The 21,375-nt window shown below is 38.6% G+C and overlaps 2 protein-coding genes across 2 annotated transcripts; both read right to left on the reverse strand.

Annotated features, from left to right (window-relative positions):
• Positions 1 to 8,026: 8,026 nt before the first annotated feature.
• Positions 8,027 to 8,872, reverse strand: LOC134944340 (taste receptor type 2 member 40-like). Its single transcript, XM_063932922.1, has one exon. It carries the CDS (start codon positions 8,870 to 8,872, stop codon positions 8,027 to 8,029), a length of 846 nt encoding a protein of 281 aa, XP_063788992.1.
• A 7,880-nt stretch (positions 8,873 to 16,752) lies between these two features.
• LOC134944341 (taste receptor type 2 member 40-like) lies at positions 16,753 to 17,619 on the reverse strand. Its single transcript, XM_063932923.1, has one exon. The coding sequence runs from the start codon at positions 17,617 to 17,619 to the stop codon at positions 16,753 to 16,755; it is 867 nt and encodes a 288-aa protein (XP_063788993.1).
• Positions 17,620 to 21,375: the final 3,756 nt, after the last annotated feature.

Genomic DNA, 21,375 nt, shown 5'->3' on the forward strand with positions numbered 1-21,375 from the left:
AGCGGCTGCTACAGGGGTAATTGTTTATTGGTTCTTCTAGACATCTTATCATTTCTCTATGGATATTATCGAAACAGCTAAATATTATACAATATTATTATGCTGTAAGAATATTAACATTACATTACATATTATTATTACACATAACAAAATAGTTTTTTTTTATGTTTTTAATTCTCAATGCTGAATTCAGAAGAGGATAAATATGTGCTCCTAGCTGCACTTATTTGTGGTCACCCATCTGTGGCATTATACAAATGATGATATAAAGTCCTTCCCTTGTAAACATCTGTGCATCCAAAAGTGTAAGAACTGAGGCCCACCCATCAGCATCACTGCCATCTGTAAAAGTCATTAGATGCCACCATCAGTCGAACTATTGACATTTACACCAGCTGTATGGTGAAAAAATTGCTCCACTACATTCTTCATTGGAAATGGGTACGACTCTAAATTAAGCCCTCTCTCTCATTACAGCAGAGTGCCCCCTTCAAGTTTCCCAGAAGAGGAATAGTAAGTGATTATGGAATCATCTGAAAGTCTACTTTTATCCCCTCACTGGCTGACAGAGAAGCACATTGTCCAGATTTACAGCTCTCTAATTGTCAGGTTTTGTGTTTCTCCAGCATACAGCAGAAAACAAATCAACAAAGACCTTCCTGAGCTTCGAGCTGGCCTGGATAGCGATGATGGACTCTGCTGTTGGATAGGACATCACTATGACGCACCAAATTACAAGCTTCTCATTCGGGGAGGAACTGAATTTAGCTGTGGTCAACACAATCTAAGCTATGCAGAAGGTTACAAAGACTATGAGGATCAGGGTAACTGTTCTTATAGCATTGAGGTGGGCTTGGAGTTTAGAACGAGTAAATCCAGAATCACTCTGCTTCATGTTCACACGTGTCTCAAAAGAGAGAAAACCATGAGTATAATAGAGTAGAGTATGAGGATAAATGGCAGCACGCAGCCAAGAATGGTGGCTATTAGTGCATACAAGGGATTCACAATAAATGTCCCACTGATAAAAGAGGTTCCTACTGTACTGTTCTCAGATCCTTTCAATTCAGCTTCAGTGTTGATATTCCAAATGCACAGGAGACCTAGGAGGAATGTCCCACCGGCTGTGAGTAGAAGCAGCAGCAGAAGGGAAGATGAGCTGATCCTCTGTAACCAAACACAGAGCCCATATCTGAAGTTGGTGATGGTGGTGCAGTAGCAGGCACAGAGCCAGGCGGTCAGCCAGAAACTGAAGTAAGTCATGGTAAGTGTAATTATGAACAATGGAATATACAATTCCTTAATAAACAGCACAGGAACACAAATGACATAGATTGATCCCTGTACTGTCAGACCGCTCTGTAGGAGAATGTTCACCAGTCCTCGCAGAAGATGGATCAGATCAGATGGGTTCAGCCTTGGGTCATTTCTAAAGATTTTAGCATCCATAATTATGATGTATGTGTTCAAGGTAATCGCTATCCCACTTTGGAGGAATGAAATGCTTAGCAGAACAATAAAGGTTGGAGACAGCATTTTCTGGCTATATACTACCCTGCACCCCCTCCACACACACTACTCTGCAGCAATTGCCCTGAACACCCCTCCCCACAGACTACACTACATCACTACTACTGTGCAAAAACTACACTACACTACACTTTCCTTCTCTGGCTGGCTTCCTTCTTCATGCAGGAGCTGGTCCAATGGTCAGAGGACGCAGAAGCGGGGAATACATAACAGTGGGCCACTGGAGGAGGTGGTTTTTTGCATATTTGATTCTCATATTGGTGACTCCTTTTATTCATCTTCCTCTAGATGTCTCTTTTTACCAATTGGAGTATGCCCCCAAACAGTAGGATATTTCTGTACTATATTTGCCCTGTAATGACCTGAATCCTGGACTGGCTTTGCAGGATGATATAGATGCTGTTGTTTTGGCTTCACATAATATCATCCTTTTTCTTTGAGAGGTGTTTGTAGATGTCTCTCCCCCCATTTAGCTACAGTACATAATGTTCTGGACAAGAGGTACCATTACTTTGTACTGTAGGCTCCTATCACGATCTTCATTGTGTGTATAGTTTCCTCAAGTAGACTTTGTTCTATTATAATTTTGATTCCTAACTACATACCAATTTCTAACCTGTTTTTTAAAATAATCCTCCTTGTCACGTGAGATTTTTTAACTTTTAGTTTCCTTTATTGTTTCTTCTGTAGCGTCAACTTTCCTATTAATCTCGATTTTATATTCTTTTAATTTCCCTGCAAGTTGAGTATCACCTTCCAAAATAGTAAGCTCTTTTTCTGTTTCCTTAAGGACTTTCTTCTTTTCAAATACCAACTATATAATTAATTCAAAAGTACTCTGTCAACATTTTGACCCTTTCGACCTAATGCATAGCTACCAGTGTTGCTCTACCTATTGACTGTAGTCCTTTTTAGTATAGATCTAGTAATCCACAACCAAATGAAGAAGATAAGGAAAATGCAATTCTGCAATAATTATATGTAGGTAATAATAATACCCCATCACAAAACACCAGGTTCCTATTTCAAGTACATTATTTATACTTAAAAGCAGTGACATAGAGTGACATTTTTATTTTCCCAAGTATCTCTAGGGCTTGCAGTAAAATGATGGGCAGGGTGTATTACTAATAAAACAGAAAAATGTCACCCTGCCACTAAGTTAAGTATAAATTTTGTACTTGAAATAGTAACATGGAGCAAAATTTACTAAAGTTCAATTTTGGTGATTCAAGGGATTTGGCATTCTGTTTTCATTTCATTCCATTTGATTTGGGTTTAACAGGTTTACTAAAGACGAAATCGAATATCAAATTGATTCTATTGCCAAATTCAACTCACATCCCAATAGAAATCAAATGTCTGAAGAACATTGATGTTTTCCATATCCCAACATAGAATCCCATTATTTACTAAAGTTTGATTTGAACTTGAACTCTAAATCAAACTCCAAATCAAACCGCAAATACCCAAATGTTTAGAATGATGTTAGACATTGATTTTGGCTTCTAAACCCATTTTAGTGGTAGGAAATTGACAGTGATTACTTTTTAAAGCAAAAGCATGTAGGACAGTGTGGAAGTAGTAATTACCTGCACAATGCAAATCACTACCTGACTGAGATAACCCTGGAGGATCAATCAGAGCACCATCAGCAGCTTTATGAGTTGAATAATGGACATAATTATGCTTATAGACATCATACTTATTCCATTAATGTGCAATAGATTGCACCAGAGCAAAATATTGGGCAATTTGGCTTGAAAATATATAGAAATTAAAAATCATGAGCATTGTAACTGGCTATCCTGATTCAACCCATGATGTCTACATCCTCAGCAATTCATCCCTGTCTACAAAAAATTTTTGTGGGACAAAATGCCAGAGGGATGGTTGTTGTGTAAGATACCAGTATGTACTAATAAAGCAGCTAATAGTAAATATTACTACTGTATATTGTACTAAGTTGTACCCCTAACACCAAAAAAGATTATTTAGGCTATGGCTGTTGCTCTTGGCTTGTGACTCCATTTTCAAATTCACAAACTCCTGCTGAGCATAAGTCTAAAGAGGCACATAGAGCCACCCAATCCATGACAGAATGCATCTTTGTTTTTTTGCTCTAAAAAATTATTTGAAAGGCAAATTATTATTATATCATTTAGCAAAAATGTTCGGTATTGTGCTCTGCTGCCATCTATTACATAATCACACATGAAATAAACCACTCTCCAAAAATTATACAATAAATAGGCAGCAGGCATAATTTTTTTTTAGCAACAACTGACTATAGTATGTGTGTACATAAAGTGGAAGGTAGGCAGAAAGTCAAATTAGGGCCAAGCTTAGTTCCAACTACAGTATTTCAGCTCTAAGTATTGTAAATAAAATCATTGTTTTTATGCATAAAAGAGTGTAAAGAGAGAGCTTCCCCTTTAGTTACTGTGCATGTTATACATTTGGACCAATATGAAGCAATGAGGAAGTTCTGTTTGATTTTGCATTCAATTTTGCTGGGGATTTTAATGGGGATTTGATGTCCAATTTTGGAAGGCATTTCATAAATTCAACTAAAAATCCAATCCAAACATGAATCCACATTGCATTTGATTTGATAAATCGAATGCAAAATCGATTTTTAGTAAAAAATAGATTTTTCAAAAAGTTTGGAAACGCAAAAGGAATCAATTTTAACCAATTTTGAAGAATAATAAAGTGCTTTTCAGAACTGAATTTTAGTAAATATACCCGTGTTGTTTTAGGATGGAAGTATTATTATTACCTACATATAATTATTGCAGAATTGCTATTTCTTTACCTTCCTCATATTTTCTACAATACAACCGATGCTTCCAGCACAACCTAAAATAGTTTTAGAGTGATCCCTCTACTGTCAGACTGCACTGTAGGAGAATGTTCACCAGTCCTCGCAGAAGAAGGATCAGATGAGATGGGTTCATATTCATGATGTATGTGTTCAATGTAATCGCTATCCCACTTTCGAGGAATGCAATGCTTAGCAGAACAATCCACATTGGAGACAGCATTTTGCGGCTGTTCTGTATGTTCCAGCTGGCGGTAATGATTTGTATATATTGAGTACAGGCAGATCTGTGTTTGGAGTTTGAATAATGCAAATAGTCTCTTGGGATTGATTAGTGTCATGTCCTTAACACAAATAGGTGTTTTACTAAAATTATATTAAAACTATTTAGCAAACTTAAATGCAAGTATATTTTGTATGTGATAAATAAAATGTAAACTGTTTCTAAGTATTATTTAGACTGAGTCATATGCTTGATATTTAATGTAATTTCTACTGTGCTGGGGTATTCTGCATGGATAGAAGGAAACAAATGCAGCACTGAACCTTATAGATAGTGTCCATGTGCTGCAGTACTGAAGAAAGTCGGGTTCCAGGTAACGGATACATACAGGGCTGAGAGGGGTCTCTAAAAAGGCAAGCCCTGTGCTCCGGTCAGTCAGAGGTGTGAGAGACTCTCTGGCAGTGAGCGGTGTGTCAGGTCTACAAAGGAGGTTGCAGAAGTGAGAGCACCACTCCCTAACCTCAGTGCCCAGTTGAGCACCGATTTCCCAAGCCGCATGTTTTAAAACCTATGTGATTCTTTGCTTTGGGGTCAGGTTACCTGGAAGGGGTATATGGGAAGAGGCCATCCTACCCATTGGTGAATGTTCTCTTCCCGTAGTCACCCCTTCCCTTGCAGAGAGTGTAGCTATTTGTATGCAGATATAGCCACAGTCACATACAGAATATAGCCATGACGCATATAATTTTACTCTGCAAATGCTACTTGTGCGTCCTATCCACATTCATTTGCAAATAAGATGCATTTTTAATGAAAAAGTAGCATAAAAAGACATTTGTCACTACAATGTCATGCCATGGCAAGGTGTGACCAGAAAGGCTGTTTAACATGCAGGGAGGCTAGACGTGCTGTAAGTGAACATATATCTAAGTACCATAGCACTTAACGTACATGAAACATCATATACAGGTTGATCACAATGGGCATTTTGCCTCTTTTCAACCTCATTAACTATGTTACTATATACTGTAGATATAAAGGCAGTCAGTTGAACCAGTTCACAATATGTATATACTGTACATACTCAATTTGACCAATTCCCATGAAATGTCCACATACAGGTTCCTAGAAAACACAGATATTTATCTCTATGGATGACATAAATTAGACCTTCAGTGAAGAGTGATTAGAGCTTTACTGTTATAAGTGATGACTCCTTATTATCCCTTTTCCTTGATTTAATAAATTGCAACCTGAGGAGGTAGTTCTGTAAGTGTTCCTTATAATTATGAGGTAATCTCCTACTGTATGAGGGGGGGGGGGGGGGGCAGAATTCAGTTGGACACGAGGTTTATCCTGCAAAAATGGCTCTTGCAACCAATTATAGATTTCCCTAGGTATGCGTGCTCCCAATACCAAGTGTATTCAATTATAAAAAATGACAGAGCTGAAAACACTTTGGCCCATGAAAAAAAAAAAGATACTCACCGGTCCGCCAGTCTCCAGTGGTCTCCGTGGCTCCCTGTGGTCTCTTTAGCTTTCAGGTACTGGTCACACTTGCTGGCACAATTAATTTTTAATTTGCTTTCAGATACTGGCCACACTTGCTGGTACAATTGTTTTTTTTTATGAGCTTTTTAGAATACTAACTGCCTCCCAAAAACATAAAAAAAAAAATACCTGCACATGATTCAATCTGCACATCTTGTTTCACCTGTGGTTGAAGCTTGCACATGGTCATGGGAATCACTGTGCAGGCATGCCAAGACAGCACATGCTGTGCAGATGCATAGATCCCATGCCTGGGAGTATACCGCAAGTTATGAAATGCCAAGTAGAGATTAGACCCATCAGACAGACCTTCAGAATAATAGTTCTGAATAAAAGCCTGAGGCAGAGGTAGATGGACAGCGAGCCTGTACATATTTAACATATATTACATGTATGTTTATATGTGTAACCACCCCTCCCCCATGCAATGTGTGGTCTTCGCTGCAGCCCAGGGGCAGAAGCTGCCTCTGCTTATACCCGATGGTCTGTGTACAACTACAAAGGTGGGAGGACTGAGCATATGCAATGCCCCCTAAACCATAGCCTGATTTACAGGCTGCAGCCATTCTGGGGAGGGGAGCGAAGGGGGCGTTGCTGGGAAGCATTTCTGAAAATGAAGAGTGTTATCCCCATTTTATAGGAGGATTGAAACCAGTGCCCACTTCTTCCTATACATCCTCAGTAACCGGACTTACTCAGTGGACTGATGGTCACAGGAGTGACCCGATGTGGTGTCATTGGATGCAGCAGCCGATCACACAAGCATTCAGGAGGCCTCTATTTCCACAAGACACCTATACTAGCACAATAGCTGGGTCTAACAATACAGCCACTGCGCTACTGTGTCCATCTCTCAATCAGGCCCATTGTTTCCTCTTTCTCATACTAACTGACTATTATTTTGACCAAGTATTGTTTGCTGCCAGCAGTATCCCATCTAATGGAATATCTCTGTATAGATGTGGAGGTCCATTGCTTATACTCTTCATTTATCTATACTACAGTATTTATACTCCATTATTATTTGTGTCTATTTATATTGTATAAACTGTACAGTATATAGAGCGGAGTTGAAATATAAATGCCAGTACTCTGCATCCATCGATAAAGTATTTAACTATTATTCACCTGCAACTAAACACTGATATCTGCATAAAACTTGTTACATGAAGTTGCTAAATTATAACAAGGAGAAGTCTTCTTCTCATATTCTCTGCCATTGCCCATATTTAACTGATACAACTGAGAACATCAGGCTTGGTTACAGTAGCTACAAGCTTACATTCACATTAGTGATAAACCTCTTCTCCTATATCTGAATCCCAGTAGATATGTCCAGAAAGGAGGCTGCTACAGAGATAGACTTGTATCGGTTCTTCTAGACATCTTATCCTTTCCCTGTGGATATTATCAAAACAGCTAACTGTACTACTGTATATTATTATGCTATAAGAATATTGACTCTATATTACATATTATTATTACACATAACACAACAATTTTGTATTTTTTTAATGTTTGTAACTCAAAGGTCCTAATTCAGAAGTGTATGCAGATGTGCTCCAAGCTGCACTTATTGGTGGTCACCCATCTGCGGAATTATACAAATGATGATATAAAGTCTTTCCCTTGTAAACCTCTGTGTATCCAAAAGTGTATGAAATGAGGCCCACCCATCAGCATCTCTGCCATCTGTAAACGTCCTTAGATGCCACCATAATTCGCACCATTAACATTTACACCAGCTGTATGGTGAAAAAATTGCTCCACTACATCCTTCGCTGGTAGTGCATACACCTCTAAATGAAGCCCTCTATCTCATTACAACAGAGTGCACCCTTCAAGGTTTCCAGAAGAAGAATAGTACTGTAAGTGGTATTGTCCAAATATACAGCTCTCTAATTGTCAGGTTTTGTGTTTTTCCAGCAAACAGCAGAAAACATTTCCACAAAGACCTTCCTGAGCTTCGAGCTGGCTTGAATATCGATGATGGACTCTGCTGCTGGATATGACATCACTATGACCCAGCAAATTACAAGCTTCTCATTTGGAGGGGAACTGAATATAGCTGTGGTCAACACAATCTCAGCTATGCAGAAGGTTACAGAAACTACAAGGATCAGGGTGAAGGTTCTTATAGCATTGATGTGGGCTTGGAGTTTAGGACGAGTAAATCCAGAATCACTCTGCTTCATGTTACACACGTGTCTCAAAAGAGAGGAAACCATGAGTATAATAGAGTAGAGTATGAGGATAAATGGAAGTCCGCAGCCTAGACAGGTGGCTATCAGTGAATACAAGGGATTTACATTAAATGTCCCACTAAAAAAAGAGGTTCCTACTGTACTGTTCTCAGATCCTTTCACTTCAGCTTCAATTTTGATATTCCAAATGCACAGGAGACCTATGAGGAATGTCCCACCAGCTGTGAGCAGAAGCAGCACCAGAAGGGTCCTCTTTAACCAAACCCAGAGCCCATATCTGAAGTTGGTTATGGTGGTACAGTAGTAGGCACAGAGCCAGGCAGTCAGCCAAAAGCTGCAGTAAGTCATTGTAAGTGTAATTATGGTAATTGGAAAGTACACTTCCTTAATAAACAGCACAGGAACACAAATGATGTAGAGTGATCCCTGTACTGTCAGACTGCACTGTAGGAGAATGTTCACCAGTCCTCGCAGAAGATGGATCAGATGAGATGGGTTCAGCCTCGTGTAATTTCTAATGCTTTTAGCATCCATAATCATGATGTACGTGTTCAATGTAATTGCTATACCACTTTGGAGGAATGCAATGCTTAGCAGCACAATAAAGGTTGGAGACAGCATTTTGTGGCTGTTCTGTATGTTACAGCTGGAGGTAATGGTTTGTGATTTTTGAGTATGGACAGATCTATATTTGAGGTTTGAATCATGGAGATATTTTCCAGGATTTTACTATGTCATGTTCCAAACAAAAATAGCTACAGTATTTTACTGCAATGACATTTAAACTACTGTATTTTGCAAACCGAAATGGAAATTTAAAAATTTGCATTCAAGATTATTTTTTTTTGCAGGTAATGATTTTATTTCAAAAATAAAAACATGTGTGCTCTTACTGTAGAAGATTCTGGATTACCTATAAATCACAGGATTCGGAGCTGAACCAAAAATGTTTTTGCGGTGCCCATACTAACATATTACTGAATACTAGATGCCTGCTAGGAATCCACTGGGACAAGGGAAGGATCCACCAAATAGTATCACTCCTCCAGCTGCCGAATATAGCTGTGTGTGCGTGTACAGCCCCCCCCCCCCCCCACACACACACACACACTTCATTTATCTGCAGAAGAATTTACCTGAGCCCCTACTGTGTCTTTACTCATCTGTGTGCCTGTGGTGTGGCTGCTCCTCCTCTCACATCTGCTGGCTCCTCCACTGCACAGTCCAGTGCACCACATGACTTCCTGCGTATTGGTGGTGGTGCCCCCTACATGAATCCATCACTGATGGGAGGGGATGGGAGAGAGGGTGGGTTGTACAGAAAACGGCTGTCTGTGTCTTCAGAGTCAGAGGGGGAGGTGACACTGCTGCCTGTCTTCCAGCATGACATGTGAAGGGGGAGGAGCAAGGAGAAGAAGGGCCATGATGTAGGAGATCCTCACACTGTCACTGCTTCTGTTCATCATGCCGCCGCTGCTGCCGCCTGTCAGCAAAACTGCTCATCAGCAAAGTATCAGAGCGGGGAAGACAACCTCTCTAGCCCAGTGCCTCCCTGCTTTGCAGATATTGCTGAGCGTAACTATTATGGTTGTACAACAGTGTGCCAGAAGAAAGAAAGTAAGCTGCACAAAAACTGCAGAATAAAACAGGGCATCATGTAACAAAGTTATGGAGCTTGGGATTAAGCCTTGAACACCTTCCAGATTTTGCAATTAAAAATAGGGTCAATTTAGAGGTATCCTCCAGGGAATGATCTGCGCAGGTATGGAATCATATGAAACCATGGTGGGAGTGTTGGGATAGGTTCCCTGCGGAGTGTAGTGTGATCTCTACCATATAGGGAACAATCTGCCTTGGTGATGTAGAGGCTCAGCCTGTGGTTCAGTCACTGTACCATAGGCTTGCCATTGAACCTTGACAAGTTTGTCAGATCCTACTAGAGCTTCCATATGCTCTGGATGACCAGGGTGTAAGTAACTTTGGTGGTGTGAGGATCTGCCATAACTAGACTTACTGTAGATCATTGTCAGAAACTGGCTAGAGCAATGTGCACATCTTGTTCCACCTGTGGTTGAAGCTTGCATTTGGTCATTGGAATCACTGTGCAGGCGAGCCATGATAACACATGCTGTGCAGATGAATAGACCCCATGCCTGGGAGTATACTGCAAGTCATGAAATGCCAAGTACAGATCAGACCCATCAGACAGACCTGCACCAGGTGACCACAGGATAATGGTTCTGAATAAAGGCCCGAGGCAGAGTTAGAGTAGATGTATATATATATATATATATATATATATATATATATATATATTTATATATACATATCTCCAACAATGCCTGACATAAGCAACACACTTACTGTGAGGAGGATTATTTGCTAATGCAACTGTTCTGTTTTCCATTTCCATTGGGCTAATAATATCCACATACTATGCTGGTTATTAATCCAGACTGTGCTTGTCCTCCATTAACCATTCAGCATAAGTTCTTATTAGAGTCACAGTGATTTTGCATTACTCCTGTGTGTTCCTACATGTGTATATAATTATAATGGTTGGTTTATTATCTATTTATTTATTTATTTATTTATATGTATTTTAATATATAATATTTTTTATTTTCTGATTCATTTTAATATTAAATCAAATGTGATTTAACCTAAGCAGTATATATTACAATGAACTATTTAATACTAGCTCTGTTCTCTTTGTCTGATTATCCCACACTCATACAGTATATTGGGAGTCTGACCCTCTGAACAGCTGCTTGTGTTCACAGTCTGGAGTTGGCAGCATTAAAGTTAAAAAGTTAAAAGGAAAACTCATGTTATTGAAGAGAGTAGGTTGATAAAGCTATCTTTACTTGCTGGGAACCCTCAATAACCCAGTTTATAGCACACACTCTACCAGTCAGCATCAGGTTCATTCATAGCTACAGCCAGTGACCAGAAAAAAGGTAACTTTGTAATGACCAGTCACATGTTATGAACAGGAAATAGCAGCCATTTAATTTCCACAGCAGTGCAATATAAAGGCTCTTACATCTGCTACAATGACGTATTTTCCTGACACTAAGCTCTATCTAATTGGCTAACAAAACTTTACCTCGTACATCATGTATCTAGTATCTTCTTATAATTAATATATGTCATTATAGGGATAACAAGGGAAAGTTTTGCTAAAAGCGATCATACATTTGCCTAGCGATTTTACACACCTGCTATACCACAAACTGACAGATCCCTTTTCAAGCCTCTATGTCTAGCTGCTGACAGTCACATTTCATTCAAGAAAGTACCTAAAAACAGAGCCTTGTTATTTAACTTTAAATGTCACACTATGGCTCATGGAAAGTGCAAAGCCTTGCACTTGTCCTAGTCACTATGGGGGTATTCAATTAAGTGGCATTTTTTCAACTGTTTGAAAAAACAGCATTAATTCATCACAGTGTATTCAATTGCAGGCATTTTCGCCAATTTTTTAATCCTTTTTCACCCATGCTGTTTCAATTTGTTTTTTGTTGAATCGGCATGGGCGATAATTGCACCAAAAGTGGGCAAAAACTCCCGCCAATTCATCAAAACATGCGTATTGGCGGCAAATTCGCAATACATGTGTTTTTTGCCAGGGCTGGATATTTCGACCAGTCTAAAAAATACGGCATGGGCATTGAATAGGTCGAATTTAAATTCAACCAAAAAACGGGCAAAAAGTGACTTTTTTGCAACTGGTCAAAAAAAACTGCACTAATCGAATACCCCCCTAACTGTTAAATCATCTTAGAACTGATAAACATTTTTAAACAGACTATAAAATGACAATGAGGCAAATTAAAACATGGATTCTATGGACAAAATGGCTTCTATCTCTATCACTAATAATATCAAATAACCTTTTATCATGACTACCTTTAAATCATGTTTTATCCTTGTACACCAGTTTGCACACTTTACAATTTCCACAAGCATTACACCCTTTAAGGATATCCAGAAAGGGTTTTTCATATGTTCTTTATTGTCATTTTGTAATCTACTGCCTGAGACATATGACTTCACATATTTGGCCCTCCTATAGGTAACCCCTAGATATTTCAGAGGTGATCTGCAAGATCTGGGTCAAGCAAGAGTATATGTCAGTTATTTTTTTAGAATGTTTTTAATGTCTCCAGCCTCCATATGATAGTCAGTAACAAACAGACCAATTATTTTTCCACTTTCTATACCCACATTTTTGTACCACATTCTTTTCCTTATATGTTATATTTTTTTTAAATGTGTATGTGCTCACTTTCCCAATACTGACGGATTCAGAACTATCAAGAATCAAATCCAAAAATTCAATGTTATCCTTACACATGGTGTGTGTGTGAATATAAGGTTGTATTTATTAATATTGATAGTATCCATGAATATTTCAAACTTTTTTATCAAAATATCATCAATTAATCTTTTAAACTACACAATATTCTCTTAAAATCCCCAAAAGATTAACCCTCCCATTGTTCCATATAAATATTTGCTAAGCTTGGTGTGCAAATCGTACCCATCGCTGTCCCACATGATTGGATGTACAAATCATCTAAGAAAGTGAAATCATTTCTTTTCAATACAAAGTTTAGGCATTCAAGAGTAAACTCTACCAGAGGAGAAGTTATATTTGGATCAGCTGAAAGTATCCTTCTGACGCTTTCTATACCTTTTATATGTGGAATTGCCATATATAATGACTGTACATCTTCAGTACACCACATGTATTCACTTTACCATTGTAGACCTTCATTAATCTGTAGCACATGGATAGAATCTCGTATACTGTATGAGAGTCTAGGTTTAAAAACATATATTTTTTTATATAAATGGCTACATATTCAGAGATTCGGAAATTCATGGATCCTATCCCTACTATTACGGGACATCCAGGAGGTCTCACTGAATCTTTTTGCAGCTTCGGTATATGATAAAATGTTGCTCTCCTTGGATATTTATTCAACAGATATTTATATTCCTGATATACATTTATTTTCTATTCCCTTATTTACTAGACACTCCAGTTCTGCAATAAAGCCAGCGGTGGTATAACCATCAAGTTTCTGATAGGAAGAGGCATCCACCAGCAACTAATATGTTTCTTCAATATAATAGGACAAATCAAGTACAACAAGTCACCCCCCATCTGCACTTTTAATAACTATCTCAGTGTTATTCGAGAAACCCTTCAAAGCCTGATTTTCTGCTTTACTCAAATGAGTTGCTACTGGCTTAACATTATTGCAAAGCTTTTCAATATCTTTCTTAACTGGTTTGGGCAAAAATTTCCACATATAGACCTTTCGATTCCAAGGGGAAATAGATAGATTTCGATTTTAAACTCACATTTTTTATCATCCTTATTTGACCAATTTCTTAAAAGGGTATAATTCTTTCATAAAAAATGCCTTTTAAGTGTTAGTTTCCTAACATATAGCTTTAAGTCAATATATAGTTTTGTTTTGTTCATATGTCATGATAAAGCAAAAGATAGCCCTTTTTTCAGGACATCTTTTCCCATTAGCTTTAATTGCACCTTAGATAGAATATTTAATTCAACATCTTGGTCTTTTATTACATATTTTGCTTCTTTGATTCTCGTATTGGTAACTCCTTTTCCTCTCCTTAGTATAGATTTCTTTTTTGACCCATTGGTGTATGTCCCGCTGCAGTATGATATCTCTATACTCTGTTTTTTAACCTTGGTGGACGCTGCCGTACCTTAAAATCCATATCATCATGATATTGATCATCTCTCTTTGATTGCAAACATTCATACCTGTTTCTATGAACAAATTCATTATAATTTGTATTTGCTCTATAATTACATGAATCCTGCACTGGTTCTGCAGGATGATATCATTGCCGTTGTTTCGGCTTCACATTATTCCATCCTTTTTCTTTGAGGGGTGTTTGTAGATGTCTCTCCCCCATTAAGCTACTTAATGTTCTGGACAAGAGGAACCATTGCTATGAAGGTTCCTATCACGATTCTCATTGTGTTTATAGTCTCCTCTAGTAGACATACTGTTGTTCTATTAAGATTTTGATTACTAACCATATGCAAATTTCTAACCTGGTTTTTTAAATAATCCTCCTTGTCACGTGAGAATTTCTTACTTATGGTTTTCTTTATCTTTTATTCTATAGCGTCAACTTTTCTATTAACCTCAATTTTTTATTCTTTTAATCTCCCTGCAAGCTGAGTATCACCTTCCAAAATAGTAAGCTCTTTTTCTGTTTCCTTAAGGACTTTCTTCTTTTCAAAGACCAACAATATCATTAACTCAAATCCGTCCACATTTCAAATAACTCTCCCTCTCCAAACTTGCTATATCCCACCAGGTTTTAGTTTCCTTGATGAGCATTTTTTCCAACTATTGTATCTTATCTTAATCCTTATTGGAAAAAACCTCACCTGCATATTTAGACACATCCTCTGCGTCCCTCTCATTAAAGATTCTGGCTCAGTCCTGAGATCACATTGTTCTGAATCCACTGTCTCTGAACATCATGAACATACACTATATGCCAATGTACACCAAAAAAATATGGATGTTTTAACAATGCTCCAAAAACCGCAGCTTATTATCTGTTTGGAATTAAACATAAATACATACAGACAATTTATCAGATATAGCGCTGATTATCCTCATGCGAGTAAAATGCATGTGAGTCCGTGCTAAGTATCACTAGATAGTTTTGAGACTGCTGCTCCCTTTCAACAATCCAAATTCCAATGGAAGTATGTATCTGGAAAAAAAGCATATATAGGGAGCGCTCCATAGTGCATATTTGTCTTTAATTAAAAATATCTAACAAGAACAAATAGTAACTTTTTGCTTGAACCAATTGGTAACCAGTGTGGGCTGGTTACCACATGATTCCATAATATAACCACCGAGCAAGAGCTGGAACGGGTACTTCTAGGCTTTACCGGAGTCCACAACCTTCTTAAGAAGCACTGGTCCAAGTACAGATCCCTGGGGTACTCCACTGGTAACCTTTTCTTGTTTAGATGGCACTCTACTTACAATGACTCTGTTTCCTAACCTGCAATAGGTTGTAGTTAAAATGCCGGCTGTCGAGAGCCCAGTGTTCAGGATACCGACACCAAAATCCTGACAGCCAGCAATTCCAACAGCCAGAATCCCGGCTCCCCAGGGCTACTCCCACTAGTGGGTGTCTACTACACCCAAAGATCGGGTATAGAACCTGTGTCAAGCGCAGCAAGCCACCGAGCCCACAGTGCAGCAACTGCAGCGAGCCTGCAAGGGGAATCTTAGCGCTCGGCCTGCTGCTCGCATTCTGCCCTGTAAGATGTTGCTGTCGAGATATGGACAGCCGGCATCCCATCCACCGGTAATGCATATATAATCCCCAGCAACCAAGTTCTTATCCATTCATTTTACAATACAAACACATTCTTTCCAGTATACAGGAGTGCGGCATATGATTCCGCACTGCATTCACTATAATAGGATCCTATGTACACATGCGCCCGCCTCCCATTGCCAGTAAGAGGAGCCGACAGCAATGCGTACTCACGTGGCATGTCATGATGCATTTACATCGCAATTCCACTACAGCAAGCAGCTATATTCAGCAAAGCTATAGTGGAACACATCTGTATTTAGCAGCATGCGATGTGGTACTATGTCAGAAGTCTTATAAAAGTCTCAATAAGCTGCAGCTATGCTCCCTTGATATTTTAGTATCACAGTCAATAAGTCAATAAGATTTACTTGGGAAGATCTCAACCTAGTAAAATCCTTGCTGTTTGGGATCCTGTAAATTGTTGGGTTTGAGAAATTCCACAACTCTTTCTTTTAATAGTATAACCATTATTTTCCCTTCTACTGACGTATTCCATCTGTCCCCGCTCTCAGATTGAAGAGTTCGGTTTAGACCTTCTCTATAAATGTACTTGTATCTACCTCAATGTATGAATGTCTTGCAACAATCTGTGGCCCCTTCCCCTCTCCTTCTGTAGTGACTACTCAACAAAAAGAATTATTAGATGATCTACTATGGACTTGTCTCCACCAGACTCTAAAGTACCAGAATACTGTAATGTACTGTACTTTAAATTTAACTGAGCTCCATTTTCTCTAATACAATAACTATACTACAAAATGATCAGCAACAAATTGTTGTACTATAGTTTTATGCTAAAAGATCATTAAAATAATATTACACATATCGTTATTATGCAGAACATAACAATTGTTTAATCAAATCTCTTTATCTCACTGTCTCTTTCAACAGAAGTCATCTAAGTGAATCTTTCACATTTCCCAGAAGAAGATTAGTAAATGATTATGGAATCATCTGAAATTCTACTTCTATCCTCTCACTGGCTGATAGAGAAGCACATTGTCCACAGGTCTCTAATGCGCAGGTTTTGTGTTTCTCCAGCAAACAGCAGAAAACTTCTCCACAAAGACCTTCCTGAGCTTGGAGCTGGCCTGCATAGTGATGATGGACTCAGCTGTTGGATAGGACATCACTATGGACCAGCTGGTTAACAGCTTGTCATCTGGGGCTGATCTGAATTTACATGTGAATAACACAATCTCAGCTATGCAGAAGATTATGTAAACTACAAGGATCAGGGTGACTGTTCTTATAGCATTGATGTGGGCCTGGAGTTTAGGACGAGTAAATCCAGAGTCACTCTGCTTCATGTTGCACACGTGTCTCAAAAGAGAGGAGACCGTGAGTATTATAGAGTAGATTATGAGGATAAAGGGCAGACAGCAGCCTAGACAGGTGGCTATTAGCGCATACAAGGGATTCACATTAAATGTCTCACTAATAAAAGAGGAACCTGATGTACTATTCTCAGAACCTTTCATTTCAGCTTCAACGTTGATATTCCATATACACAGGAGACCTATGAGAAATGTCCCACCAGCTGTGAGTAGAAGCAGCAGCAGAAGGGAAGATGAGCTGATCCTCTGTAACCAAACACAGAGCCCATATCTGAAGTTGGTGATGGTGGTGCAGTAGTAGGCACAGAGCCAGGCAGTCAGCCAAAAGCTATAGAAAGTCATAGTAAGCTGAATTACGGGTAATGGATAGTACACTTCTTTAGTGAACAGAAGAGGAACACAAATGACATAGAGTGAGGCCTCTACTGTCAGACTGCACTGCAGGAGAATGTTCACCAGTCCTCGCAGAAGATGGATCAGATGAGATGGGTTCAGCCTTGTGTCATTTCTAATGCTTTTAGCATCCATAACCATGATGTACATGCTCAATGTAATCCCTATTCCACTTTCGAGGAATGCAATGCTTAGCAGAACAATCCATATTGGAGACAGCGTTTTGTGGCTGTTCTGTATGTTCCAGCTGGTGGTAATGATTTGTTTTCTCTGAGTACAGGCAGATCTGTGTTTGGATTTTGAATGATGCAAATATTCTCTAGTGCTCGATAAGTGTCATATTCTAAACACAAATAGGTATTTTACTATAAAGCTATTTACACTCTTTAGCAAAAATAAATGCAAGTCTAGCCCCTGGTTATAGTCATAGTTATGGGAGGCAGTCAGGATCCCGGCTGTTGATATCCTGGTAGTTAGAACATAAAGGTAACGGGGGGACGGGATATACTCTGCACGAGCTGAGTGATTAGTATTTACTGAAAAGAGGACCCCAACTAATGTCCGTCAGTGTAACAAAATAAAATTATTCAGAGACCCAAGGCGCAAAACACACTTGTGCAGCCACCTGAGGAAAAAAGGGCCACCTCACCCATATAAAATTGATAGAACACAATGCAAAATACTCAAATGAGGCGCTCAGTGTTGTTTCATACAAAATAAATAAATGGAATCAGATACTCATAGTCCATGAATGAGATAAGGGCAAAAATGTCCAACTCCACTGTAAACTTCATGTAGCGGTGTGAGGATATCTTCTAATCCACAAGTATCTCACGATGATATAAAATGGAAAAAGGAACAAAATATCATGGTATAGTACGATAGGTGCTTTTACAGTGAGTGACACATTCACGTATCTCTTGGGGTTGTAATTGTGGTATACATCTGGCTGGTTTTTGCCGTTTTCGGCCGGCGGCTTTGTACTGGTTTTCTATTACCACCCCTGAGTCCTATATGTTCACTCCTAATTTTTTAATAAATTCGTTTTTACATTACCACTCCCTCGTCCGTTTTTCGGAGCAGGGCACTAAAGAAACCGTTATGGGAGGATGCACACGTGATTCTGAGTGAGTAATGGTACGCATTTGATGTCATGAAATTTGTCTACAGTTCAACATATAAAGATACCTTGATGTGTGGAGTATAGCTCTATTTTGTGTGAGTGGGGTACGCTACCCTCTTGTTACATCGGCTAAAGTCACTGTCTGTATTATTCCATCTGATTGGACGTACTATACCATGATATTTTGTTCCTTTTTCCATTTTATATCATCGTGAGATACTTGTGGATTAGAAGATATCCTCACACCGCTACATGAAGTTTACAGTGGAGTTGGACATTTTTGCCCTTATCTCATTCATGGACTATGAGTATCTGATTCCATTTATTTATTTTGTATGAAACAACACTGAGCGCCTCATTTGAGTATTTTGCATAATGTCCGTCAGTGAATCATCTACTTATTACTGGATATTCAGGGGTGCTACTAGAGACAAATTGTATTGTACAGAAAAAAAAAGAGAAAGAATGTCTCTTTGTTGGCGCACATAAGATAATTAAGAATTAACTTTTAATAGATCCATTAAAATTGTCCAAACCTGAAATACTGTAAGACAATACAATACAACACATAATACACTTATCATATACAGTGAATAAAATACTTAATAAAGTAATATTTTAAAACCAATGCTCGCTACCTGTGTCGTATCGTCATTAATCCAATTTGAATATATTTTACTGCAGATCAGAATTCTCAGAAATAATTGTTCAATATTCCACAATAGTGTACCAATATAATCTGTAATCTGTCTACTGAATTCGATGTCTATACAGTTCTCTTATTGGTTCCGAGAGATTGTTCTGATTCTGCAGTACTGTATGCTGTATGATTCTTATTAAGAGTACATTAATAGTCTGTTTCCATACGGTATTATAGTGGGCTGTGTCCCATCTGTGGATTATTTATATGTGGCCCCTAAATGGAGACTGTGTGTCATCAATTCAACAACGGCTACATTTGTTACAAGTAGACATAAGTGTCACTGCTAAATAGAGTCACCAGACACATCTGCTGCAGTTACATTTTTATATGTTCTCTAAGTTATTCATAAATAAGATTTATTACCCATATCCTTAATTGTTGTCTAAGACAATATTTTCAGTGGCTCGCTGAGTATTGAATAGTCACAGCAAAGATATTTAGGAATTATTATACACCCAGTTCTTCCATATACATAAGTTTCTCTTACTCAGTGAGATCATAACACCTGTAACAACTGAGCCTTTGTATACGGCTTAATATATCCTCCATTCAGCAGAGGCTCCATTTGTTAGATGGATAAAAATGTAACATTCAGCAATAACTATATTTGTTACAGATGGATACAAGTGTAGCTGTTGATCAGGATCACTAAACATGTCCCCTGTACCTGGATCTATATGTGATTATTGAGCTGCTTATACATTAGATGTATTGCTAGCGGCTATTATATATAGTAAGATCACATGTTTGGATACAAGGTATTAGATCGCTCTCTCACTGGTGTATAAATGCTGCAGCGTTATGCTTTCTATAGTTCTTATTCACAGTGCATGAAATGTGTCGGCACTAAGTTCTTTCTATATGTAGACATTAGTCAGGTTCTCATACATGTAGATGGAGCTGATAATATGCACAATAGTAGCCTAGAAAAAGTAAAAAAAAAAAAAGAAACATGTGTCGGCAGCGCTATGGCCTCTACCTGGTCTCTTTAATGTTTACTGTATAAATGAATATATCAACACAGTATATGCAAACGAACCTGATATAATTACTATGCTGCTGGGAAAGTATTATAATGCTGGTAGGAGATACTGAGTACAGGGTGCTGCAGCAATAGAGTGATCCCTCTGGAAATCAATGAGAGAGCTGACTAGTAAAATACACATCAGAAGTCTTTTTATGTAAACATATTATGTCAGTATCTTTACTATTGTGCATATTAGCAGCTCCATCTAAATGTATGAGAACCTGACTAATGTCTACATATAGAAAGAACTTAGTGCCGACACAATTCATGCACTGTGAATAAGAACTATAGAAAGCAATTATACACCAGTGAGAGAGCGATCTAACACCTTGGGGTAAATTTACTAAGGTGGGAGATTTTTAGAACTGGTGATGTTGCCCATAGCAACCAATCAGATTAGATATATTTTCTGCTAGAAGCAGCTAGATAAATGGTAAGTAGAAACTGATTGGTTGCCATGGGCAACATCACCAGTTCTAAAAATCTCCCACCTTAGTAAATTTACCCCCTTGTATCCAAACATGTGATCTTACTATATATAATAGCCGCTAGCAATAAATCTAATTTATAAGCAGCTCAATAATCACATATAGATCCAGGTGCAGGGGACACACTTAGTGATCCTGTGCAATAGCTACACTTGTATCCATCTGTAACAAATATTGGCCCTCATTCCGAGTTGATCGCTCGCTAGCTGCTTTTAGAAGCAGTGCACACGCTAGGCCGCCGCCCTCTGGGAGTGTATCTTAGCTTAGCAGAAGTGTGACCGAAAGGTTTGCAGCATTGCAAAAAAAAAATATTGTGCAGTTTCTGAGCAGCTCCAGACCTACTCCTACCTTGCGATCACTTCAGACTGTTTCGTTCCTGTTTTGATGTCACAAACACTCCCTGCGTTCGGCCAGCCACGCCCCTGTTACCCCAGCTACTCCTGCATTTTTACCTGACACGCCTACATTTTTACACACACTCCCCGAAAACGGTCAGTTACCGCCCAGAAACACCCACTTCCTGTCAATCACACAACGATCAGTAGTGCGACTAAAAAGCGTTAGT

Source organism: Pseudophryne corroboree, chromosome 7 (assembly GCF_028390025.1).
Source record: "Pseudophryne corroboree isolate aPseCor3 chromosome 7, aPseCor3.hap2, whole genome shotgun sequence".
NCBI classification, from domain to species: domain Eukaryota; kingdom Metazoa; phylum Chordata; class Amphibia; order Anura; family Myobatrachidae; genus Pseudophryne; species Pseudophryne corroboree.

Bases quoted from the DNA above. Each gene is read 5' to 3' on its own strand.
- LOC134944340 (XM_063932922.1), bottom strand. From the start codon at position 8,872: ATGATTATGGATGCTAAAAGCATTAGAAATTACACGAGGCTGAACCCA.
- LOC134944341 (XM_063932923.1), bottom strand. From the start codon at position 17,619: ATGTACATCATGGTTATGGATGCTAAAAGCATTAGAAATGACACAAGG.